General features: G+C 33.3%; 1 protein-coding gene and 1 pseudogene across 2 annotated transcripts in view; both read right to left on the bottom strand.

The window, feature by feature from the left end:
• Window positions 1–6,150: 6,150 nt before the first annotated feature.
• The window catches only part of LOC145291439 (uncharacterized), a 180,876-nt gene continuing 163,324 nt past the window's right edge, over window positions 6,151–23,702 (bottom strand). For both annotated transcript variants that reach the window (XM_080137284.1, XM_080137282.1), the window contains 3 exons: window positions 13,330–13,503; window positions 8,840–8,946; window positions 6,151–6,603 (listed from right to left, as the gene is read on the bottom strand). In XM_080137284.1, coding sequence (XP_079993410.1) covers window positions 6,196–6,603; window positions 8,840–8,946; window positions 13,330–13,503 — 689 coding nt within the window. In that variant the 3' untranslated portion in view covers window positions 6,151–6,195. The remainder of the gene's footprint in view (window positions 6,604–8,839; window positions 8,947–13,329; window positions 13,504–23,702) is intronic.
• Window positions 12,025–12,141, bottom strand: LOC145291661 (5S ribosomal RNA; annotated as a pseudogene).

The raw sequence follows: 23,702 nt of genomic DNA, 5'->3' as shown, positions 1-23,702 counted from the left end.
AAATTATACCTTGCAAAATATGCTTATTTTTGCTATGTTTATGCTGGTTATCTCCCCTAGATCGGATTTTTTGTTGCTATAAGCGCCCCTTTTTTATTATTTGCGTTAGTCGTAGTCCTAAATTATCGTATAAAAGCAAAATGAACACATCTCTTAGATAATTGACGAATAATGCAAAAGCATCGATGGTATTCTTTCGTTTTTAAACATAATGAATTTTTTTTTAACAAAGTATATCGAATTGAAGGGCACATAACCCGGGCATCATTAAAATAAAAATAAAAATAAGTTGCAAGGGAAATAACTCAGGTTGTCAAAATATGAGACAAGGGACATAACTGTTATTTCATGTGCAAACCTTTTTTTTTTTTTTTTTGTCCATTTCAAGGTTCGTATTTTTATATTTTTATACGGGAGCGATATTGTTCCAGTTAATTTTTTTTTTTTTATAGCCTTCAACTATGGTGTCATCTTTTTTTATGCCTTAAAAAAAGATAAATAAAACCGAGATATTTTGCTGATTCCACCACCTCAAAGAAAAAAAAAAATAAAATTCTACACTTTATAGGAGGTTATCTTATTTTATTAAATTAGAATTTAGATTTCGAGATCATTTTCGCATACAAATTGAATGTAAAATGATACGCCCATTTTCTGGCCATTCTGTTAACTGCTCTACAGTTAACAATTATTTTACCACTAACCCCAAGTCCAAGTGGCTGCTGATTAGGGTTAGTAAGGTTTGGAGTCACCACTTATGGAGGTCTGGCCACTTGAAGATAAAAGTGTAGGGTGGTCAGTGAGATAACAGCTCAGTGATCATTTTTGGTGAGAATATAGGAAAACTGCACTATTTAAAGGAGACGGGATATCAAGAAATTCTTGTTCACATTGGACTTGAAGACGACTATGATGCAGTTAGGCGGGCATTTCTAGGAAAGAAGCTTTGTTCATAGAATTTGTGTTTATATTTAGGCACATATAGGGAGTGGAGAAAATTGTTGATAGTGATCATAACTAGGCAAGTGTTTTTTGTGAAGGTTTAGCAAGGGGGGGGGCATAGATTGAATCTCAGACGAACACTTACCATAAAAATACTGATGAAGCAGAGGCAGGATTGCAACGTCTCTTCTGCGAGAAAAAGGTTGCAGAGAAGAGAAAAGGGCATCGCCTACTCGGTTTCAAAGTCGGTTTTGAGCTCTATCAAGGGTACTCTGGACATCTTCTCCCCAAATGTCGCAACAGTACTCTATTTTAGGGCATATTTGATTTTTTTTCATCTAGAGGATTGCTTCGGAAGTGAGACATTCTGGAGCGGCAGAATGACATAACCATTTTTTCCAGTGACATTGATAACAGATTTGATGTAACTGTTCCATTTCAGGTCATTTTGAGAAGCTCGTTGAAGCAATATGCTTCTTTGAGGCGAGAGCCATTCATATCAATGGTAGCCAATTAGGGATCAGAGCATTGGTGGTAAAAAGATAGAAGCTTGGTTTTCGATGCATTGAAATTAATCAGCCACCTTTTCCCCCATTGCACCATGTGCTGAAGGTCAGAGAGATCTTGGTTGTTGCTGATTTTGAAATGTTACTATAGATGGTAGTGTCGTCTGTGTATATGTTGACAAATGAATTTAGAATGTGATTTGAGAGATCATTGATAAAAATAAGGAAGAGAGTTGGGCCCAGGATGGATCCCTGAAGCACCCCAGCATTGATACTTTGAGCTTCGGACTTCTGTCCATCGATAACTACTTGTGTAACCCAACCTGAACTTAAATGTATCACTTCGGCACTAATCCTAAGTCCCGGTGGCTACACCTTTAACTTTGTCTAGAGGTGAACCGTTCAAGGATGCCCAGACTCTCAGTGGTCACTAGAAAATACTGCTCAGATGCTTGGAACGCATAAAATGTGCATGACACTAAGTCTGTATGGCAACAGTTTACTTTGGTTGGCTGTACATCGCTTCAATGTCATGCTGAGTTCTCTTCAGCTTTAACATCAGAGTTCTGCTTGACATTTGATCTTGAAGTCATCTACACAGAAAGATTGGCATGCACAACAGCAAAGTATTTTATTCATTTTACCAACTAATAAGTTTCTGTTTTGATTTCTATTGTTAGAGATGATACAAAGACGATTTTATGTTATTGGTGACTGTAGAGAAAATTGTGATCTTCTGCATTTACCAACACATGATTTCCACAAAATTGGTCCTGGTTTACTCGGCAGCTGACAGCAATAACCGGAAAAAGGTTGTCCGAGCATTCCTCAATTTTTAACAAATGCACTGTTTTTAGCTAATACGAATCTATAGAAGAAATAAAAAAATAACTTTAATTGTGTAGGTTAGGGTTAGGGGTTAGGGGTTAGGTTAGATACATATTTGTAATTTTATTTATTGTATTTCCATGTTTATCCTGTTTATCATTATAATTTTCTTGTAGCCGTTTAACGTTTTGCGATCGTCTACTTCTGTTCTCTGTAGGTTTTCTGTAGGTTGTTTTTGAACCCAGTCAACGACGGGTACTTTTGCTAGTACATATATATATATGATTACTTAATTTAATCACATAAATTAATATACGAAAGTATTTACTTCGACAGTGCTCAATAGAAGGTGCGTATATAAAAACGCGAGACAACCACAAAATCGTCACATAAGCCTGATGAATCCTAGTGTGGATGAAACGTGGAATATTCTGTGTAGCTTAATTGCCATATACATTTTATTATTTACTATGCCCGGCGTTGCCCGGGTGTTTGGAGGTGTATGCTGAGCAAAGAGAAAAAAAAAAAAAAAAAAAAAAAAACGGTAATTTTTTTTTTTTAACTTTGACCCCTTAAAATTTATTGTTTTAAGCTCAAATAAAGTTATTAAGTTAGATCCATGTCAAAGGAATCTATATCTAAAATTTCAAGTGTTTAGACCCAAAATTGGTGGAGGAGTTTGATAGTGTTCTCAAAGGTCAAATTGTTGAACTTTGACCCCTTAACAGCCAAATTTCTGGCTGAAAACAGATCACATAGATTTTCCCAAATCTTAGTACCCTGTATATCAAATTTCGAGTCTGTAGACAGTTATTACGTAGGGAAATATACACAGACACATTCACTTTTATAGATTTATATATATATACTAGCAAAACTGGGTTCAAAAACAGCCTACAGAAAATGGACTCTGATTTATGAAAGTATGATAGGTTATGAAAAGGAAGGCTTGTAAAGAGATATCTTCGAATTTGGGGGGTATCAAAACCAAAGCAAAATATGATGAAAGTAAAAATAAAATAGATAAACCCCATAATTTATTACACCATACCTGTTCACGCTGAAACACTTATCATAATATTCTGTGGATCTATATTAAAAAACCTTGTTAAACTTTGTGACATATTTCCATTCTATGGAGGTCAGGCGCGAACGAACACCCCATAATTTTATCATACCATATTTCTTCAAACTGAAACATAATCATCAAAGTATACTTACGCAGATAGATATGAAAAGTCTTTATTAAAGTTTGTGCCTATTTCCATTCTATGGAGGCCAGGCGCGAACGCAGACCCCACAATTTTATTATACCATCCCTATTTAAGTTAAAAAATAATTATCAAAGTATTATTAATTATGTACATCTATATCAAAAACACTTGTAAACTTTTTTTTTTTAATTTTTTATTTCCATACTTTGTGGACCAGGTGCGAATGCAGACCCCACAATTTTAATGAACCACCATTCTGCCAGATCAAACATAACGATTCCTGTGTCTCGATACATCTTCTATCATTATATGTAATCAGTTTTTTAAAATACTCAACCATATAGGAGCCTATTCGTGACCAGACACACACACACATACATTCAGCTTTATATATATATTATAGCATCTGTAATAAAAAACGTATTTACACAATTAAGAAAAAGAAAACAAAGAAAACCAGAAAATATTTTTCTTTTTATACTTGCCCATTTTTTAAAAAGCTTCTTTTTTTTTTTTAATTTTCATTTTTATTTCTCCAGAAACTGTACATTCTATTAGTCGGTGACCCAGCACTGAAACTACTCAACCAGATCTTTGGATGATGCATGCGCACTTATAAACACATACACAAACAAGGACAAAAAAGGATTTGGGAAGAAGAAAGAAGGGAAGGTGAAAAGAGTGGGGTAGAGGGTCCTTTCTTTGCTTTTAAATTGTGTCCAAAAAAAAAAGAAAGAAATTGCAGTAGTTGTTTTTGTCTTAAAATCGAGGGTGAGGGTAAAATTGCCGTTTTTCTTTTCCTCCATTTTTTGCTTTCTTGATTGAAAATTTTCTGATATCATATATATATATATATATATATATATATATATATAACTTTTATATAAAAAATGAACTTACTATACACTTTCTTCATTATCAAAATATACTGACAAAAAAAATGAAAGAAGTTAAGGAGAGTATTTTTTGTCATCATTTTGTTTAATACACACATGCACACACAGACATAGACACGTTCATTTTTCTAAATCATCTCACATTCATGCACATACATACACATGCACACACACACACGCAACAGAGTAATCCATACTCCGTTAGAAGCATTTATTTACATCTCGGGTCTTTATTTTGTGTTGCATTTACTCTTGAAAGAAAAAAAAAAAAAACAGTATGTGTACAGGCAGATTCATATCAGCATCTCAATGTGTGTGTGTGTGTGTGTGTTGAAAATGTATAAAAAGATTACATTCATTGCACCATGATTTTTAATTGTTGAAAATTATATTATAACCAAAGAATTTCTAGCAGAGAAAATGTGCCCTCCTTTTAAAGCTGTGTATGACACAGTGAAGGTCAGAGGTAACTTGCATAAGTCTCCATCTTCAGTGGAGCTCCATGATTGGCTTAAGAGATTTCCCACCAGTTTCCTTGTTTTAATGTTTTAGGATGCGTTACAATGTGTTTGTATCAATTTTATGGTCAAAAATATTCAAGATTCAACAAGGAATTTTCTTTGCAAAAAACAAAAAAGTAAAAATAAAAAAAAATTCAACTTAAAATATTTTCTTATATAAAATCTGTTTTAACAATTGAAACCTTAGTCATAAAATTGTTTGATTTCTTTCAAGTATAAAAGTGAATCTCGTCCATCTTTTATTTAAAAAAAAAAAAAAAATGTTCAAAATGATAAGAAAAATTTGTTTGCAAATTCACTTTAAACATAATAGTAGGCCTGTTTGTGGTATTTTTTTTGTATAAGAAATACTAAAGTTAATGCATATTTCTAATAAGCTCACAATTCTGAAGACACTATTATTGAAAAAGAGTAATTTCTAGTACATCCCGGAAGGTTCATACAAATAAATAAAGAGTTATGCTATCATCATTTTTCATATCTTATTATTGATTGCACAATCAATAAAAAAAAAAACAGTTTAAAGAATCTGACTATTATTTAAAAATAAAAAATAATTTGTATTTTTAAATATTTACTTCCATGAATTTCTACTTTATTTACAAAGTGTAAATAAAGTAGAAATTCATGGAAGTGGGCAGCCATCTTGCCACTTACGATTCAAGATGTCTGATTCTATAAAGAAGGACTCAAATATTAAAATCTAAAATTCACCATTTGCTAAAGTTGTTTTATATAGCTTTTTTGTGTATAAAATGGTATTATTTATCAAAAAAAATAAATAAATAAAATAAAATATATATAATATATATATATATATATATATATATATATATAATAAAAATGATTAAGGATGCACTATTGTAACTTTAAAGATCACAACTTTATTTTTTATTGATCCTTTGGTTTTTCTATACAAATGTTGAATCATAAATAGTAACAATATTTGGATGAATCAAAAGGATAGTAAATCTAATTTATTAGACAGATTTAACCATCTAAAATTTTTCAAAGATGTTTTGTAATAAAACCTATTTTTTTTGAAAAGTTGAATACTATTTTTTTTCGATAAAAAAAAAGTATATTTTCACTTTAAAAATTATTTACAGAGAAAAAAGAAAAACGGCATTCAAAAAAAAATAAATAAAAACTGAAGTTCAAGGTAATTTCTAAGAATGGTAGCTAAAAAAAAAAAAAATGTAAATTGTCCAACATATATAACAGAAAAAAAATATATGAATGAGGGGTATGGGAGGGGGTCGATTCTTAAAAAAAAAATTTTTTTTTTTCAAACAAAGACAGTACTAAAATCAGGGTACGGATGGCCGCCATCATCAAAGAAACGTCGAAATGTAAATTCAAAAAATCCATGTTCAGGATGTTTGCCATTCTCATGACCAAAAATATCTCGTCTGTTGTCGTCACCATTGTCATTGCTTGACCTCAGTTTCTCAGGATCGACCGGATCAAAGTTAGACGTATCCATAGCATGCCGAATGGTTGGAGCATATGGCGCCGTCTGTTGACGGAGCCCATTAAACATTATCTGGTCAAAGAATGGATGCCGTTTGATTTCTTCCGATCCATGATTGCCAAGACGCTCCTTTGGATCGTTCAGAAGTTGCAAGATCAAGTCCGCAGCTGCAAGTGACAGCTTGTTTTGAGGAATATGCAGGTTCTCTCGCCAATGTATCACCTGGACAACAGAAAAACAAAAATTTTGTTTAATTAATTTTTAAAATAGAAACAAAAATGAAAGACTTTATCCGTTTGTATGTCTGATTGTATTTTGAATTTTTGGTAAATGTGAGGGTTGAGGACATGCGTTGCATGGAAAGAAATTATATGAGAATGATATGATGGATGTGTAATGTCAGTGTTAAAGACAGGCTTAGATTTGATGCCCTTAGAAGAAGACTAAATCTAGACATTATAGGGAGACTATGCAGAACAGGAGACTTTGATGGTATAGTCTCACCGAAAGAATGGATAAGAGTTCTTAGGTTAGTAGATGTAGAACAGTTAAGGTAGCAAGTCCAGTTCATAGGGGAAGGTCAAGGAAAGGAAAAATTACAAAGATTAGAATAGTCCATTAAAAACAAAAGAAAATATCACCACAAGTAATAATATTATTTATTTATTTTTTTTTTACAAGGTGGTCACCACTTATCAAGGCCCGGAAGCCACTCAGAGATAAGGGTTATTGTAAGTACAGTACGTTAGTGTGGAGATTTTAGAGTGTCTACTTATGGGGGCGGTTCATCAGGAATTTGTTTGTGTTGGACTTGAAGACATCCAAGTTGTAGTCAGAAGGGAAGCAGGCAGACGGAACAGAGTTCCACAGGCGTGCAGTTCTAAGAGAGAAGCTTTGTTCATGGAATTTACGTTTTGATTTAGGCATAGATAAAGAGTGGGGAAAGTTTTTGACAGTGGATTCAGCTAGACGGGTGTTTTTTGTAAAAGATTGGTGAGGGGGAACCAGAGATTGGAGTTCAGACGAGCACCTGCCATGGAAATAACGATAAAACAAAGATAGGCTTGCAACGTCTCTTCTGTGGGGGAGAGGTTGCAGGGAAGAGAAAAGGGCATCCCCCACTAAGCCACGAAGTCTATTTTGTACTCTGCAAAGGCAGGATAAGCTGTTTTTAGCAGCTCCTGCCCAGATATGGCAGCAGTATTCCATCCTTAGATGTACTTGGCTTTTATATAGATAGAGAATTGCATCAGTAGTGAGATATCTTCTGGAGCGGTAGAAGGATCCCACCATCTTTCCAGTGACCTTGGCAACAGACTTGATGTACGTGTTCCATTTCAGATCAGGAGTGAAGGTCAAGCCCAGAAGCTTGTCAAAACATGGGGCTTCTCCTAGACGAGAGCCATCCATTTCAATTGATGTCAGATAGGGATCAGAGCATTGATGATGTAAAGATAGGAGTTTGATTTTGGATGCATTAAAAGGTAACCAGCCACGTCTTCCCCCACTGAACCACTCGTTCGAGATCAGAGGAGAGAGAATCAGAGAGAGCTTTGTCATTTACAGCCTTTGATGTGTTGCTGTAGATGGTCGTGTCATCAGCATAGATGTCAACAAATGATTTAAGTATGTGTTTAGGGAGGCCATTGATGTAGATCAGGAAGAGAGTTGGGCCCAGGATGAACCCTTGAGGGACTCCAGCATTAATACTGCAGGCCTCTGATTTTTGTCCATCAACCACTACTCTTATGATCCTATATCAGAGAGAAATGATTTAATGATAGAGAGTATATTTCCAGTTATACCGTAGATGGAGATCTTGTGAAGTAGGCCTTTAACTCATAGCTGGAAAGAGAGAGAGAGGGGGGGTGCAGAAATAAACCATGCGTTTTACTTTTTTATATTGAATCAGCTTTGCAAACTCACTTTTCCTGATTCAAGCAATCTAACCAAACTCAATGGGTGACTCAAAGGGTTCAATTGTTTTCATGGTATATTATAAAACTTCCAAAAAACAAATGACACACTATTATAATCGTGTATTTACTAAAAACTATATTTTGAATGAAAATTTATTTTCAAAGAGTTTTTCCATACAAGTCTTTTTTAAAAAAAAAAACATTTTACAGACACAATATGTCGATTCTGAGCCTGACCAGGACCAGATGGGTGATCATTTGGGAAGACTAGGCACTGTACTACTGTGTCGAGTTGTAGAAATTTCCAGATTGGTATCAAATCAAGACGGAAAGTAATGGGAAAATATGGTCTTTACTTGTCCTCCCAAAATTACCATGATTCTACAATTTGGAGAGTTGTGATCACCGAGGCTGTTAAAAACAGCAGAGCCGCTGCATGTATGCATGTTGACTCTTTAATCAAAAATTAAAAAAAAACAAACAAAAAAAAAAAACAGAATGAATCAATGATAAAAATGATGAATAGCAAATGTACGAACCTTGTACTGCGTTTCAGCTGGGTGTGGTGCGTAGAATGGAGGCTGCCCGACCAACATCTCATACAAAATGACCCCAACACTCCACCAATCACAACATCGCGTGTAACCTAAAAAAAGGAGAGGAGAAAAAAAGTAACGTTTTTTTTTTTTAATTAAAAAAGAAAAATAAAAAAAAAAAAAAATCAGTGAAAATGGAAATAACTCTTCATTTCCAAATGAATGACGTTTTTTTTTTTCCCCAACATTTTTGGTGCATTTATAGACATTCATTTGATGCCATTCGCTCAAAAGGTGACAAGATATGACCGTCCAACCAAAAATATGTATTCAAGAATAGTTTGGGGGAGTGTTTCGATAGACATTATTTTGGAGACAACCCCACAGATAAAAATTTGGGTGTTTTAGGTCCAACGAGTGTGAAAACCATTCTAAATCACACCCACCACCTACTGATGAGACAGTCACCAAAATGTCCCCTCAGCCATACTAAGCAACATCTATAGTGCGGAGAGGGTTTTTTTTTTCATCCTATTAAAAACACTGTTTTATCTCACACAACACTTTCATCTGCCGCAAAATTTAACAACCACAAGATCACGCTTAATATTGATCAATGCAAATGCGCACAATGGAAGCAAATTATTATTGAATGTTGATAAAACAAAGACTGTTGAATATTTATATTGAAATGTGGTGGACAAGTCACTCAGACTGAAGTTTATTTGTACCAAATATGGTTGGAATGCAGAAAGAATTGTGAATTTTATTATTTAATGAGTGGTATTTTTTTTAAGATAAAATTTGTTAACATAAAAAATAATAAACATCCTCATGAGGAAGGAAGGCCAAATATCCAATTTCATCAGCTTTTCTAAAGAAAAAATGAATAAATAAAAATAAAGGTATTTGTGCAGTATAATAGGATTTCAAAATCTGCATTTTAGGTAAAAACACTATCATGTACTTACTTGTCATGTCGAAATTGGTAAAAATTCTGAATATTAGGTTGTCCCAAAAGTTCATAAACACTCGGCAAAAATTTAATTTTTATGCAATTTTTAATTATTTTGTGTTTATATTGTTACAGTGATCTTCATTTTTCTATTCCAGATGACAATTGATAAAATTGAGCTGCGAGATCAGAAAGAGACCGCCGGTTCAAAAACAAGATAAATTCAGTAACAAAGCATGTTGTGCATTTGGGTGAACTTTGATGGAATCATGCATCTTGAGTTGATTCCAAATGATCTTGCCATCAGTGCCAAACTTTACTATAAGCAACAGGAGCGGGTCTACGAAAAGTTGAAGCACCAAAAAGTTGAAGCACCAAAAAGTTGAAGCACCAAAAAGTTGAAGCACCAAAAAGTTGAAGCACATCAAAGTTGAAGCACATCAAAGTTGATCCACCAAAAAGTTGATCCACCAAAAAGTTGATCCACCAAAAAGTTGATCCACCAAAAAGTTGATCCACCAAAAGCATGTCTTGATGCAATAGGACAATGCCAAGCTACATGCCACCAGGAATACTGAAGACAAGTTCAAAGAGCTTGACAGCATTGAGGCTCTGCCACATCCAGCCTACAATTCCAGCAGATTACAGCATTTTCCACTCAATACAACACTTTCTGAAGAGCTACGGATTTGACTCGTTTGATAAAGTTGAGGAAATGTGTCAAGAAGTCTTTGATTCAAAGTTGGCTGAATAGTACTTTGACCAGATCTGAAAACTTGCAGATCAATGACAGAATGTCTTAGGAAATAATAATTTTTATTTTGAGGTTTAATTTTTTTTTATTATTATTTGGCGAGTAAAATTTCAATTTTTCACAAGTGTTTACAAACTTTTGGGACCATCTTATATTACAAAAAATTATATATAAATAGAAGATCTGCTAGAACTATTTTTTTACAAAAAAAAAATAAAAAAAAAAACAAACAAAATAATAAACAACCAAAAAACAGATTATCGGTTTATTTTGAAGGGTTCATTGCAATTATTTTGTTTAAATCATAAATATCAGTTACCTGGCATTTAAGAAGTTGTGAACATTATCAAATACAATAAAATTCTATAATTTGATAAATTTAATTTTTACTTTTAATCATTTCTTGTAGTTTTTAGAACTTTTGATAATTTCGAAATGACACCTAAGTATGTAATAGTATTTTTTTTTTTTTTACCTGAAATGAAATTGTTTGAAATATCATTATGTACACAGGCAGCCCCAAAACATACTCAGATCATATTTTAGATGCATCTGATCTTCAAAATCATATTTTAATCAGTTTTTCCTGTTCAAAAACTACCTGAGATAGTGAGTTTTAAACTTTGTTATTATTTTATGAGAATTTGAATTCTAAGTAAAACTTCTCAGGTCATATCTCGTATAAACGCTTTCATTTAGATATAAAATCGATGCTATTCAATTCATATCATGAGGTACTTTTAGTTCTACAAAAATAAAAATCATCTTTAAGTGAATTTGAGTTTTCTCAGATTGAATTATTTGGAATTATCTCCCTTGCCTTGCAAAATAGGGTTCAGAGATTGTTGACCTTCGTTTTGTCATAAAATTTGATTTTCTTTTGTTATTTTTTTTAATAAAACTATTTGATTAACATATGTGAGTTTTGGTGTACAATATTTCTATTAAAACTTTTATCTTTCTATCTATCTATCTATCTCTTCCTCTGTATAACTCCTCCCTCTTCCCAATTCTCATCTTTCTTCTTTGCCCAGCCCATTCCTTTCTGACTGGACATACACACACAACTCTCCTCATATCATAGATTCCTTGTGAAATGAATCAGCTCTTTCTTTTCAAATAGTACATAATAACACTGACAAAAAAAAAACCTCCCCAACGAAACCTGGCCCAGTTGACCCCCAGAGAATGAATAAATTTTTCTAAATTTTAGATATTGTTCATCCAGGGCAACGCTGATCAATAAAATACCAACTTGATGGGATTTTGGTTATTAGTTTTTGACTTTTAGTTGGACATGATGGCTTCCTTCAGTCTTGACAGACTATGGATACCCACTGTAAGGGGGCCTACACGTGGAATTTTTGTGGCAAGAGTTGCACAATCTCCAACCACACCTATCCTGAGTCAACATTGTTAACTACCAGTGGCAAGGGCAGATTCAGGACAACTGGAAACAATGCTAAAATAAGCGGAGAGCACATACAGCACCTAGAATTCCTAAATGGTCACCCATCTTGTACTAGACAGGCTCAACATTGCTTAACTTTGGTGATCTGATGAAAACCAGCGTGTCAACGTGATTATGCCATATGTATTAGCTGAACATATAAACATACACACACTTAAGGGAACAGCGAGGATACTAAAAAGAGCTCTCGGCTGGTTTCAATAAAAAGCAGGGGAATGTTGCCAGCTAGTTTGGCTGCCGCATACCCAGCATTACAATCTTCAACCCAGCGTTACAATCTTCAACCCAGCGTTACAATCTTCAACCCAGCGTTACAATCTTCAACCTAGCATTACAATCTTCAACCCAGCATTACAATCTTCAAAGAAAGAAAATCCAAAACAAAAAAAAAAAAAACATGAGAGAACTTGAATGCCTACTAGACATTATCCTCGAGTGTCTAAAGTCTCTCTGTACAGGGGTTTGCCAGGAAAACCTGGCATGAGGATACGTTTCTCTAGAAGTAAACCCTGACCAAATATTCAAAATTACATTTCGTATTCGATGCCCAAATAAGGCTGGTTGGTTGTTTTTGTTTTACGGCATATCAACCTTTTTCAGGTTATTTAATGCCGAATCCAGTGATTTTGAAGAACAATTTTTTAATAGAGTATATTTATTTTTTTAAGTCAGTTTCTATTTAACCCATAGTTGGGACCCTAACAGGTGCTACCACTCCGGGTCAGAGTGGACCTGGGAGCAATGGCAATCAAAGGGTGGCTTCATACTCCCCAAAGCCCGCAAGCTGGGACCTCACCATCGGATATAGTTGAAGGTCATATCCAGGACCTGCCCAAATAAGATCTCCCTATGGCTAACTTTTACAAGGAATGGTGCCCCTTCTCCAAGTGATGTTACCTCAAGTAGCAGAACAAAGTTAGATACTCCACCAGACTAGATGAATTCTTGTCCTGGAATCCAGTAAGACCAAGAGACCACTACAGCATATGAAAATGGTTAATTGAGGAGATAAAAATTATGTTCTCAATTTCTATGGAACATTCAAATATCTATGTATCTCATATAGAGTTCAAGTGTTCGCCCCATGTTGTAGGTCCCTTGATTTCTGAGAATTTCGACTGAATTAAAATAAAACAAAAGAGTGACAAGTGTCATTATATAATAAATCTTTCTCTAACAAATTGATTTTTCCCAGGACACAAATCAACTAACATTTCCTTCTGGTTGCTGACCTAAAGAGTCGGCTGGAATTCAAGATGATTTAACACCAGAAAATAATAAGAAGAAAAAAAAGGTTCGGCTTGTTGACTTACCAGTTCGAAGAAGAACTTCGGGCGCAATATAGTTGGGGGTACCGACCAATGAGTGGGCAAGGCAGCGTTGATTCTGTTCATGTTGCTTAGCTTCCAAGGGTTTACGTTGATCACAGCTACACTGGTTGTCTCTCAAAACAACTTCCATTGAACCTTGACGCGGATGACATCCATCTGAAGAAGGCCAAGACAAAATAACAAATTCAGCTGCTAACAGTTATTTCTAATATATATTGTATGGAAGAGGGCAATTAGACAAGATTTAAACATTTACAAATAAGAGACCTAACCATTAATCATCTAAATAGAAAAATGCACAATGTATGATATATATATATATATATATATATATATACATATATATATATATATATATACATATATATATATACACTTGTGCCCGATATTATTCATACCCCTCAGATCTTTGAGATTTCTATAAGAATATTGCTCAAACCAGAAGGTAGGCAATATTAAAGGGATTTCAAACAATAAATCAAGCATAAGCATTTAATTTAAACTCAACAAATAAATAAATTATGCAAGTTTGAAACATTATACAAAGAAAAACAATAATGGCACTAGTTCAAAGTTATTCATACCTCTCTTACTAATAGTCAATAGCATGTCCTTTATTCTTAATAACTGCCTGTAACCGTTTTGGATATTTATCAACAAGGTTTTTACAAGCATCAACACTGATTTTTGACCATTCTTCAATGCAGTAGTTCTCCAAATCCCTCAAATTTCTAGTTTTCCGCTTTTTAACCTCAGTTTTCAATATGTGCTAGAGGTTTTCGATAGGGTTCAGGTCGGGACTCTGGCTAGGCCATTCCAAAACATTAATTTGATTATCCTCAAACCATTTCTTGACTATTTTGGCAGTATGTTTTGGATCATTATCCTGTTGAAGGACCCAGTTTGGTCCTAAATGGAGCTTCTCCGCATCCTGTCTAATGTTTTTCTGGAGTATTTCCAAATATTGCTCCTTCTTCATGGTTCCATCTATCTTGACCAAACTACCTGGACCACTAGCCGAAAAGGAGCCCCAAAACATTAGGCTACCACCACCATGTTTCACCGTGGGTATGGTGTTCTTTGGGTTGTAAGCTTCTCCTTTCTTCCTCCAAACGTAAGCAGCATCCATATGGCCAAACAATTCAATTTTTGTTTCGTCAGTCCACAAAATACTTGAGAAAACGGACTCTGGAGAATTCACATGGGTCCTAGCAAACTTTAGACGTGCTGCAAGGTGTTTTCCGGTGTGCAATGGAGTCCTTCTTGGTCTTCTTCCTTTCAGACCATTTTCATGCAGAGTCCTTTGCAATGCTTGCCTTGATATTTTTATGCCAGAAGACTCCAGATTTTCTAAAATGTCCTTAGTAGTGGTGGTTGGATTTGCATTAACACTTCTTACAATATTCCTGGTGGCTCTAGCAGACAGTTTCCTTTTCCTTCCTCTACCAATCAAGTTGTTTGTTGTGTGGTGGCTCTGTAATTTTTTGATTATGCTCTGTACTGTTGCTGTAGAAACCTCAAATTTCTTGGAAATTGACTTTTAACCTAAACCATCCTTATGTAAATTCACAATTTTAGTCCTAAGATCATTACTAAGCTCTTTTTTCTTCCCCATTCTAATAATTTTTATTCTTTTATTGGTTTTCAGTTGATATCATTTTAATTTCTAAAAAATGCAAAAAAAGAAATGAAATTAATCAAAGGTTGTATAAAAGCATTCAAAATAAGAATCAAACAGGAAACAAATAGTCAGAAACTCAATTAATACTGAAAAATAAGGGGGTATGATTATTTTTGAACATTGCAGATTTTATAAATAGCTTTATATTTCTTTTATTACAAGTATCCCGAGATTTTAAAATGACGAAAATGATCAGAAGAGGTTTATTAAGAATATGTATCAATATGGACGTAAGCAATAAATTCTTACAAAGTTACACCTAATAAACTCAATTTTCAAGGGGGGGTATGAATAATATCGGGCACAAGTGTATATACACACACATACATATATATATACACACACACACATATATATATATATATATAAAAAAAGGACTATCCACTTATCTTGTGCTTCCTTTTTTAAAATTGAATATGTTTTTAACTCTTTTTCAAGATGTCTTATAACATGTTTTATTAATCATTTGTTCATATATATATATATATATATATATATATATATATATATATATATATATACACACACACACACACATGGTGGCATCCTTCAGTTTTGACAGACTAAGGATACCCACAGTAAGGGGGCTAGCGCATAGAATTTTTTGTGGCAAGAATTGTGCAATCTCAAGCCACACCTGTCTTGTATCAGCATTGTTAAATACCAGTGGCAAGTGGAGGCTCAGGATGATGAGAAACAATGCTGGAATGAGCGGAGAACACATACAGAAATTAAAATTCACAAATGATCACTTATCTGGTATCAGCCAGGCTTAATATTGCTTAACTTCAGTGATCTGATGAGAACTAATGTGTCAACGTGATTATGCCACACACACACACACACACACACACACACACACACACACACATATATATTTTTTACTATAATAATTATTAAATAAAGAATATATATATATATATATATACATGCACACACATATATATATATATTATTTACTATAATAATTATTAAATACCTAGACACTAGTGTTCCATCCTTTTGGGAATCTTCAGTGCGGGGTGTCACGATTAACACCAGTCGATAGATTCGAACCCGGTGACAGAAGCCACCTTTGTCTTCATTAGCAAAGACCGTATCCATTCGGCTACCATTAACCGCATGAAGTAACGTTTAAATTTTAAAATTTTTATTTGTAAGGGTTTTTTTTACACCAGTCAGAGTGATCTAATCGTTATATGATGAACTATGTATATGAGGGGCGTGCAATAAGTAATGCCTCTGAACCACTTCCCATAGCAGTAGAGCAACGAAACTTGGCACAGTTATTAGTCTTTCTCTACATAGGAACCACTCAGAGTTATGCATTTCTCCCATCGTTTGATGCAGCTCTGGAGACCGTTTTTGTAGAACACCCCAAGTTGGTCCTCCAACCACCACATGACTTCAGAAATCAAGGCTGCATCATCTGGGAAACACTTTCCTTTCAAAAACAACTTCATGGCTGGGAAGAGGTGAAAGTCAGAGGGTGCAAGGTCAGGAGAGTAGGGAGGATGGGGAGATTTCATAACCACACATCCGTGCTTCTGATCTAGCGACATGCGAGTTGTGGACCGGAGCATTGTCTTGCAGGAGGAGGGTACCTTTGCTGATCTTGCTCTGCCTCTTGAATTTTATAGCTTCCCTTACTTTCCTCAAAAGTGAAGCATAATAGGCTCCTGTAATTGTGGTACCTTTTGCCAGGAAATCTGTCGTCACTACTCCGTTCTGGTCCCAAAAGACTGTGAGCATGAACTTGCCAGTGGAGGGCTGCACCCTTGCCTTCTTTGGAGGTGGTGAGTCCAAGTGCTTCCACTACATTGACTGGGCTTTGGTCTCTGGATCATAGTGATGGACCCAGGTTTCATCTTGTGTAATCAGTCTTTTGAAAAACTTTGACTCATCTTCTTGGCACATCTCCAAACTCATCCTTGAGCACTTGACGCGTTCTAGCTTCTGCAATGGTGTGAGCAACCTGGGAATCCATCTGGCAGACACCTTATGCAAATGGTCATGAATGATAGTTTCCTCAGACCCTGTACTAATCTTGACATCTTGGGCTATTTGGTGAATAGTAATGCACCAATCTTCAAAAATGGCAACCTCAACTTGACGGACAGTGCCTCATCAATGGCAGAGACCAGGTCTGAGAGCTGTTTCCACAGACTTCCGGTTATGTTTGAATTCACGATGCCAGCATTTTACAAGGTCATATGATGGGGCATTATCACCATAAGTTTCTTTCATTTCATCAAAAGTCTCCTGTGGTGTGTGTCCTTTCAAATACAAAAACCGGATCACTGCTCGACATTCAACAGGCTCCATTTCACACCTGACTCAGTTTAAACACCTGTAAAACAGAAACCACAGTTAGTCCAGAGCTGTAATTTGCTCCATAACCCGTAGAGATATAAATTATTGCACATGCAAAATTTCAGCTAGATCAGACAACTGGAAGTTGGTCAGAGGCATTACTTATTGCATGCCCCTCGTATGAGCTAAATGGACCGACTGAATTCAACTGTAAGTGCTCAATGATAAGAAATGAGTTTCTTAAAGGGGCTGATATAATTATTTACTATAATAATTATTAAATACCTACAGATACACTAGTGTTTCATCCTTTTGGGAATCTTCAATGCAGGGTGTCATGATTAACACAAGTCGATAGATTCGAATCCTGCGAGAGAAGCCCTCTCTGGCTTCATTTTTACGGCATAAGGTACTTGAGAATTTAGTATTTTTGTCTCGGCATAATTTACTGACAGCAAGACAAAAATACTAAATTCTCAAGTACCTTATGCTGTAAAAACCAAAAGATGGGATAGATAAACTTAAACTTTGTAAACGAAATAAGAAAAAGTTTTTGTTTGAAATATCAGTTATCAACGATAATTCTTGACCTGAAAACGTAATCCCCCAACGCAGATGATTACAGAAACATGTATGCACATATGTAGCCATCAATGTTTGTATAAATAAATTTTATATATATATATATATATATATATATATATATATATATATATATATATATATAAACAGATAGAAACCCGTTGAGACATGTTAACATCAAAATACTGGTTGATTCACATAGATGCCTCGTAATGCTTATATAATTTTATAAAAGTTCTACTCATGTATTGAGCGCTTTTGAAAAAAGTATTGATCTTTAGTTCATGTTTTCAATATACTTGAACTTATATATAACATTAAGAAGAAAAATATTATCGCAAAATTGGAATCCATCAAGATAATAGAAAATTAGTAATTGCTAGTAATAAAGATGGTGGCCAAGAATCAAATGCGGTCCGTGACGTAATTAACGGCGAACTGATTGAATCTAAAATTCGACAAATCAGTTCGCTGTTAACTATGTCACGGACCGCATTTGATTCTTGGCTGCCATCTTTGTTACTAGCAATTACTGCCGCCATCTTTATTACTGGAAAATACTTCACACTCAGCATCGAGACTGCATTCTGTTCAACATGTCTCAACACTTAACAGGTTATGCGGCCAACCATCGTATTTTCTTTGACAGATCAGAATCTAAATTCGAATTGTGGCAGGTAAAATTTCTGGGGTATCTAAGGATTCGAAAACTACACAAAGTGATAACATCTCCAACAGAGAATCTTAACGACCCCGAATTTCTTGAAAAGAACGCAACTGTTTCTGCAGAACTGATTCAATGCTTAGACGATAAAAGTTTGTCTCTGATTATAAGAGATGCCTTGGACGATGGATGGAAAGCATTAAACATATTAAGAGAACATTATTTATCAAAAGGGAAACCGAAAATGATATCTCTATATACAGAACTAACGTCTCTAAAATGTAACGATGATGAAACGATTACCGACTATGTTATAAGGGCAGAAACAACCGCCAATGCCTTAAAACTCTCAGGTGAAATAATAAGCGATAGTCTGTTGATATCAATGACCCTCAAGTGACTTCCAGCCGATTTTAAACCATTTACAACTGTTATAACGCAAAAAGACAAACCCATAAATTTCAGTGAATTTAAAGTTGCATTGCGTAGTTATGAAGAGACTAATCGGATGCTTGTGGACAATAATAACTTCAGCAATATTATGAAGTTCCAAAATGCTTCTCGAAAACAGACACCACCAAATTATGCACCTCACCACAACATGTTCACCAAAAAGGATTTTTCCATTATATCAAAAAAGGGGGTGTGTAAAATGATTTTTAGAAAATAAACTATAATTAAACCAGAAAAATCATCAATAAAGTTCAAAACGTACCTTAGATTATTTCTCCTCATCGGGCTGATTGGACCTACTAAGTCACTATGCACAAGTATTTTTGACTCCTAATGGGGGGGATAACACCAATGACTTTGACAATCGTTTTTATAAACACCGGCTGTGCTAAACAACCAATGAAAATATTCCAAAGTTACCGTAAAAATTGTCGAATTTTAGATTCTATCAGTTCGCCATTAACTATGTCACGGACCGCATTTGATTCTTGGCCGCCATCCTTGTTACTAGCAATTACTGCCGCCATCTTTGTTACTGGAAAATACTTCACACTCAGTATCGAGACTGCACTCTGTTCAACATGTCTCAACACTAAACAAGTAGATAGAGCAATATTTTCAAATTTATGCTAATCAATGATACAATTTTCTTTTTTTTTTTTTACTAATGTTTATCCTCTGATGAAAAGTGTTTATCTTTGAAAACTCATGGGTTGAGGATTTTTCTTTATTATAATTCCTTGTATGAATCTTTTATAGATTAATTGGTAAGACAAATTTATTCGAAAATGCGTGCCTCACTAATTGAACGGCAATCAAAAGAAATGCCATTATGAAGTGCCATCTTCCTTTCTCTTACACAACAAGATTGACCCGTTTCTCGACTGGATTGTGACTTGTGATGAAAAATGGGTTCTTTATGACAACCGGCAACACTCAGCTCAGTGGTTAGACACTGACGAGCTCGATGACATGTCCCAAAGCTAGAGTTGCTCTAAAAGAAGGTCATGCTGACTGTTTGGTGATCTGCAACCGGTCCCAGCCATTACAATTTTTTGAATGTAGGTTAAACCATTATGGCAAGGTAGTATATTGTAAACAAATGGATAAAATGCATCAGAAACTTCGATAACAACACCCAGCATTAGTCAACAGAAAAGCACAATTCTCCATGACAATGCCTGACTCCACGTTGCTAAACTGACCCTGCAGAAGTTGAACGAATTGGGCTGCAAAACTGCCTCATGCGTCATACTCTCCAGGCCTCTCACCCACCGACTACCACTTTTTCAAGAATCTCAACAATTTTCTGCGTGACAAATGCTTCAAAAACCTAAGTGATATACAAAATAGCCTTCAGCGATATCATTGCCACCAGAACGCAAGATGTTTGCATTGTTTTGCGTTGGCAAAAGTGTGTGGATTCTGATGGTGCTTGTTTCGATCAATAATTTTTTTTTGAGCTGAAATATGTTCATCTGAATTTAAAAGTTAAAACTGCAAGCACTTTCTTTTTTTTTTTTTTTACATAGGCGTCACCACCTATCAAGGCCGATAGGCCACTCAAGGATAAGGGTTAAAATTATTTCTTTCTTATCAACGTGATATTATATTAAAACAGTGCCTAATCTAGAGAAATAATGGTCAGATTTTGTATCACAATATTTTTTGTGCACTGAAACGGGTGGCATGTGCTTTTTTTTAACCTGAAATTTGTTGTAAATCAATTAATCCATGAAATGGTACTTTATAAGGAATAATCTAGAATCTAAAGCCTGAATGGATAATACTGAAATGCAAAAGGTCAGTTAAATTTTAACATAACATAAAAAATAAAATTGAAATAGTCAATAGAATTTAAAGGATATCATATATATATATATGATATATATATATATATTGGAATTGCTAATATATATATATATATATATATATATATATATATATATATTGGAATTGCTAATATATATATATATATATATATATATATTGGAATTGCTAATATATATATATATATATATATATATATATATATTGGAATTGCTAATATATATATATATATATATATATTGGAATTGCTAATATATATATATATATATATATATATTGGAATTGCTAATATATATATATATATATATATATATATATATATTGGAATTGCTAATATATATATATATATATATATATTGGAATTGCTAATATATATATATATATATATATATATATATATATATATATATATTGGAATTGCTAATATATATATATATATATATATATATATATATATATTGGAATTGCTAATATATATATATATATATATATATATATTGGAATTGCTAATATATATATATATATATATATATATATATATATTGGAATTGCTAATATATATATATATATATATATATATATACATATTGGAATTGCTAATATATATTAGAGTTGCTAATATATATATATATATATATATATATATATATATATATATATATACATATTGGAATTGCTAATATAAATTAGAGTTGCTAATATATATATATATATATATATATATCTACATATTGGAATTGCTAATATATATTAGAGTTGCTAATATATATATGTATATTGGAATTGCTAATATATATATATATATATATATATATATATATATATATATATATATATATATATATATACATATTGGAATTGCTAATATATATTAGAGTTGCTAATATATATTAGAGTTGCTAATATATATATATATATATATATATATATATTGGAGTTGCTAATATATATATATTGGAGTCGCTAATATATATATATATTGGAGTCGCTAATATAATAGCAATTCCGATTCTTTTAAAAATATGGTGTAACAAAATAAAAAAATGTAATTACAACTTTTCTCCTTATTTTCAGATTTTGTAATCCTGCCCATATGCATTTATTATCTTTTAAAATTGATAAGTGCTTTTTCTTCCGATGAGTTAAGGGCAAAATAAATTAAAAAAATTGTTATAATAATTGCATGAATGATTCTGCGCTAGAAAACAGATGCTTTCAAAAATCATGCATGTCAACTTACTTACAGGAATAAACAGTAAGATGGCCAACATCTTGAAATTTGGAATATAGACTTTTGTCATTTATTTGTTATATGCTCGAGCTTCATAAATGAAAAGATTGGCATAAATAAAAAGTGAAATATAATTGAAGAAACATCTTTCCACACACACACATTATATATATATATATATATATATATATATATATATATATATAAAATTGCTGCATTTTCACAACTTATTGCGATCTCGTCACATTTCTTCATTGCCATCCGTTCTTCCATGTAGGTTGCATACTTTTGCATAAATCATTGGGTCACTGACTGGAACTGGTTTCGCTTTTCAGACTATTTCACACAAGGTCGTCAAACTAGGAAAAATTTTTGATGATTGCTATATACATTTATATACATAGTTATACATGTATACATATATTACAAACAGTTATATACACCCACAGTTATCTACATATACACTTATATGCTTACAGTTATACACAAATTATGCATATACATACCCTTATATATGCACCAGTATACAGGTATACACATATATACAGTTATATACATATACTCATATGTACACACATTTATATACATATACACGTATATGCATGTATGCATACAGTTATATATGTATACACATATATACACACACAATCACACACATATATATGCAATTATACACATACACACTGTTATATAGATATATACATATGCATTTATATAAATATATGATATTTATATACATATGCATTTATATAAATATATGATATTTATATACATATGCATTTATATAAATATATGATATCTATATAATAGTGTTGTGCCGATGAATCGGAATCGGAATCGGGAATCGGTTAAATCGGTAATTTTCGGGGAATCGGAATCGGCATCGGAATCGGAAAAATTTGTGTATAATTTCTGATTCCAAAATCGATTCTTTGAATATTTTTCAAAAGTTAATTTTCAATTGCTGGTACCGATTATAAATATTTATTTCTTTTAAACTATTAGTAAAACTAAACTCTATAGATCTGCGTACTCGTTATAGAATGAAGTTCTCATAACAAAATCACGTAATTTCATTAAATAGTTTTTGTTTTACGCTCCCTTGACTAATTATCGCATTTTTTTTTAGGAAGATTCCGAATTTCCCAAATCGTTTTTACGGCATAAAATAAAAACTATTTGATGAAATTACGTGATTTTTTTATGAGAACTTCATTCCATAACGAGTACGTAGAATATATATATTTTTTTATTTTTCGTTTTTTAACATAGTGTAAACTGCACAAGCACCCTTTTTTAATACGTGAAGACAGTTTAGAGCTTCATCCTAGATCTAAAAATAATTTGGTTTTTAGTGGGTTTACAAATATCGTCCAGAAGTATAATTTCAATGAGGGGGGACTTTTAAATGTAAATATAATTTCTTTTTCAATCTGAAAAATTTCTAAATGTTTTCTCTTTATCTATTTTATCCAGACTTTGATAAATTCATTGTGAGATATTCATGTATATTTTTAACTTTTCCGACCCCCCCCCCCCCCCGGAGAAAAATGTGACGGTGTCAGACAATGTGGCTCCAGGAAAATAAAATAAAACTCTAT

This window comes from Euprymna scolopes, chromosome 12, assembly GCF_053919585.1.
Source record: "Euprymna scolopes isolate OS-2025 chromosome 12, ASM5391958v1, whole genome shotgun sequence".
NCBI lineage: Eukaryota > Metazoa > Mollusca > Cephalopoda > Sepiida > Sepiolidae > Euprymna > Euprymna scolopes.
The sequence above is the reverse complement of the archived record's forward strand: the minus strand, read 5'-3'. Positions and strand labels throughout refer to the sequence as shown.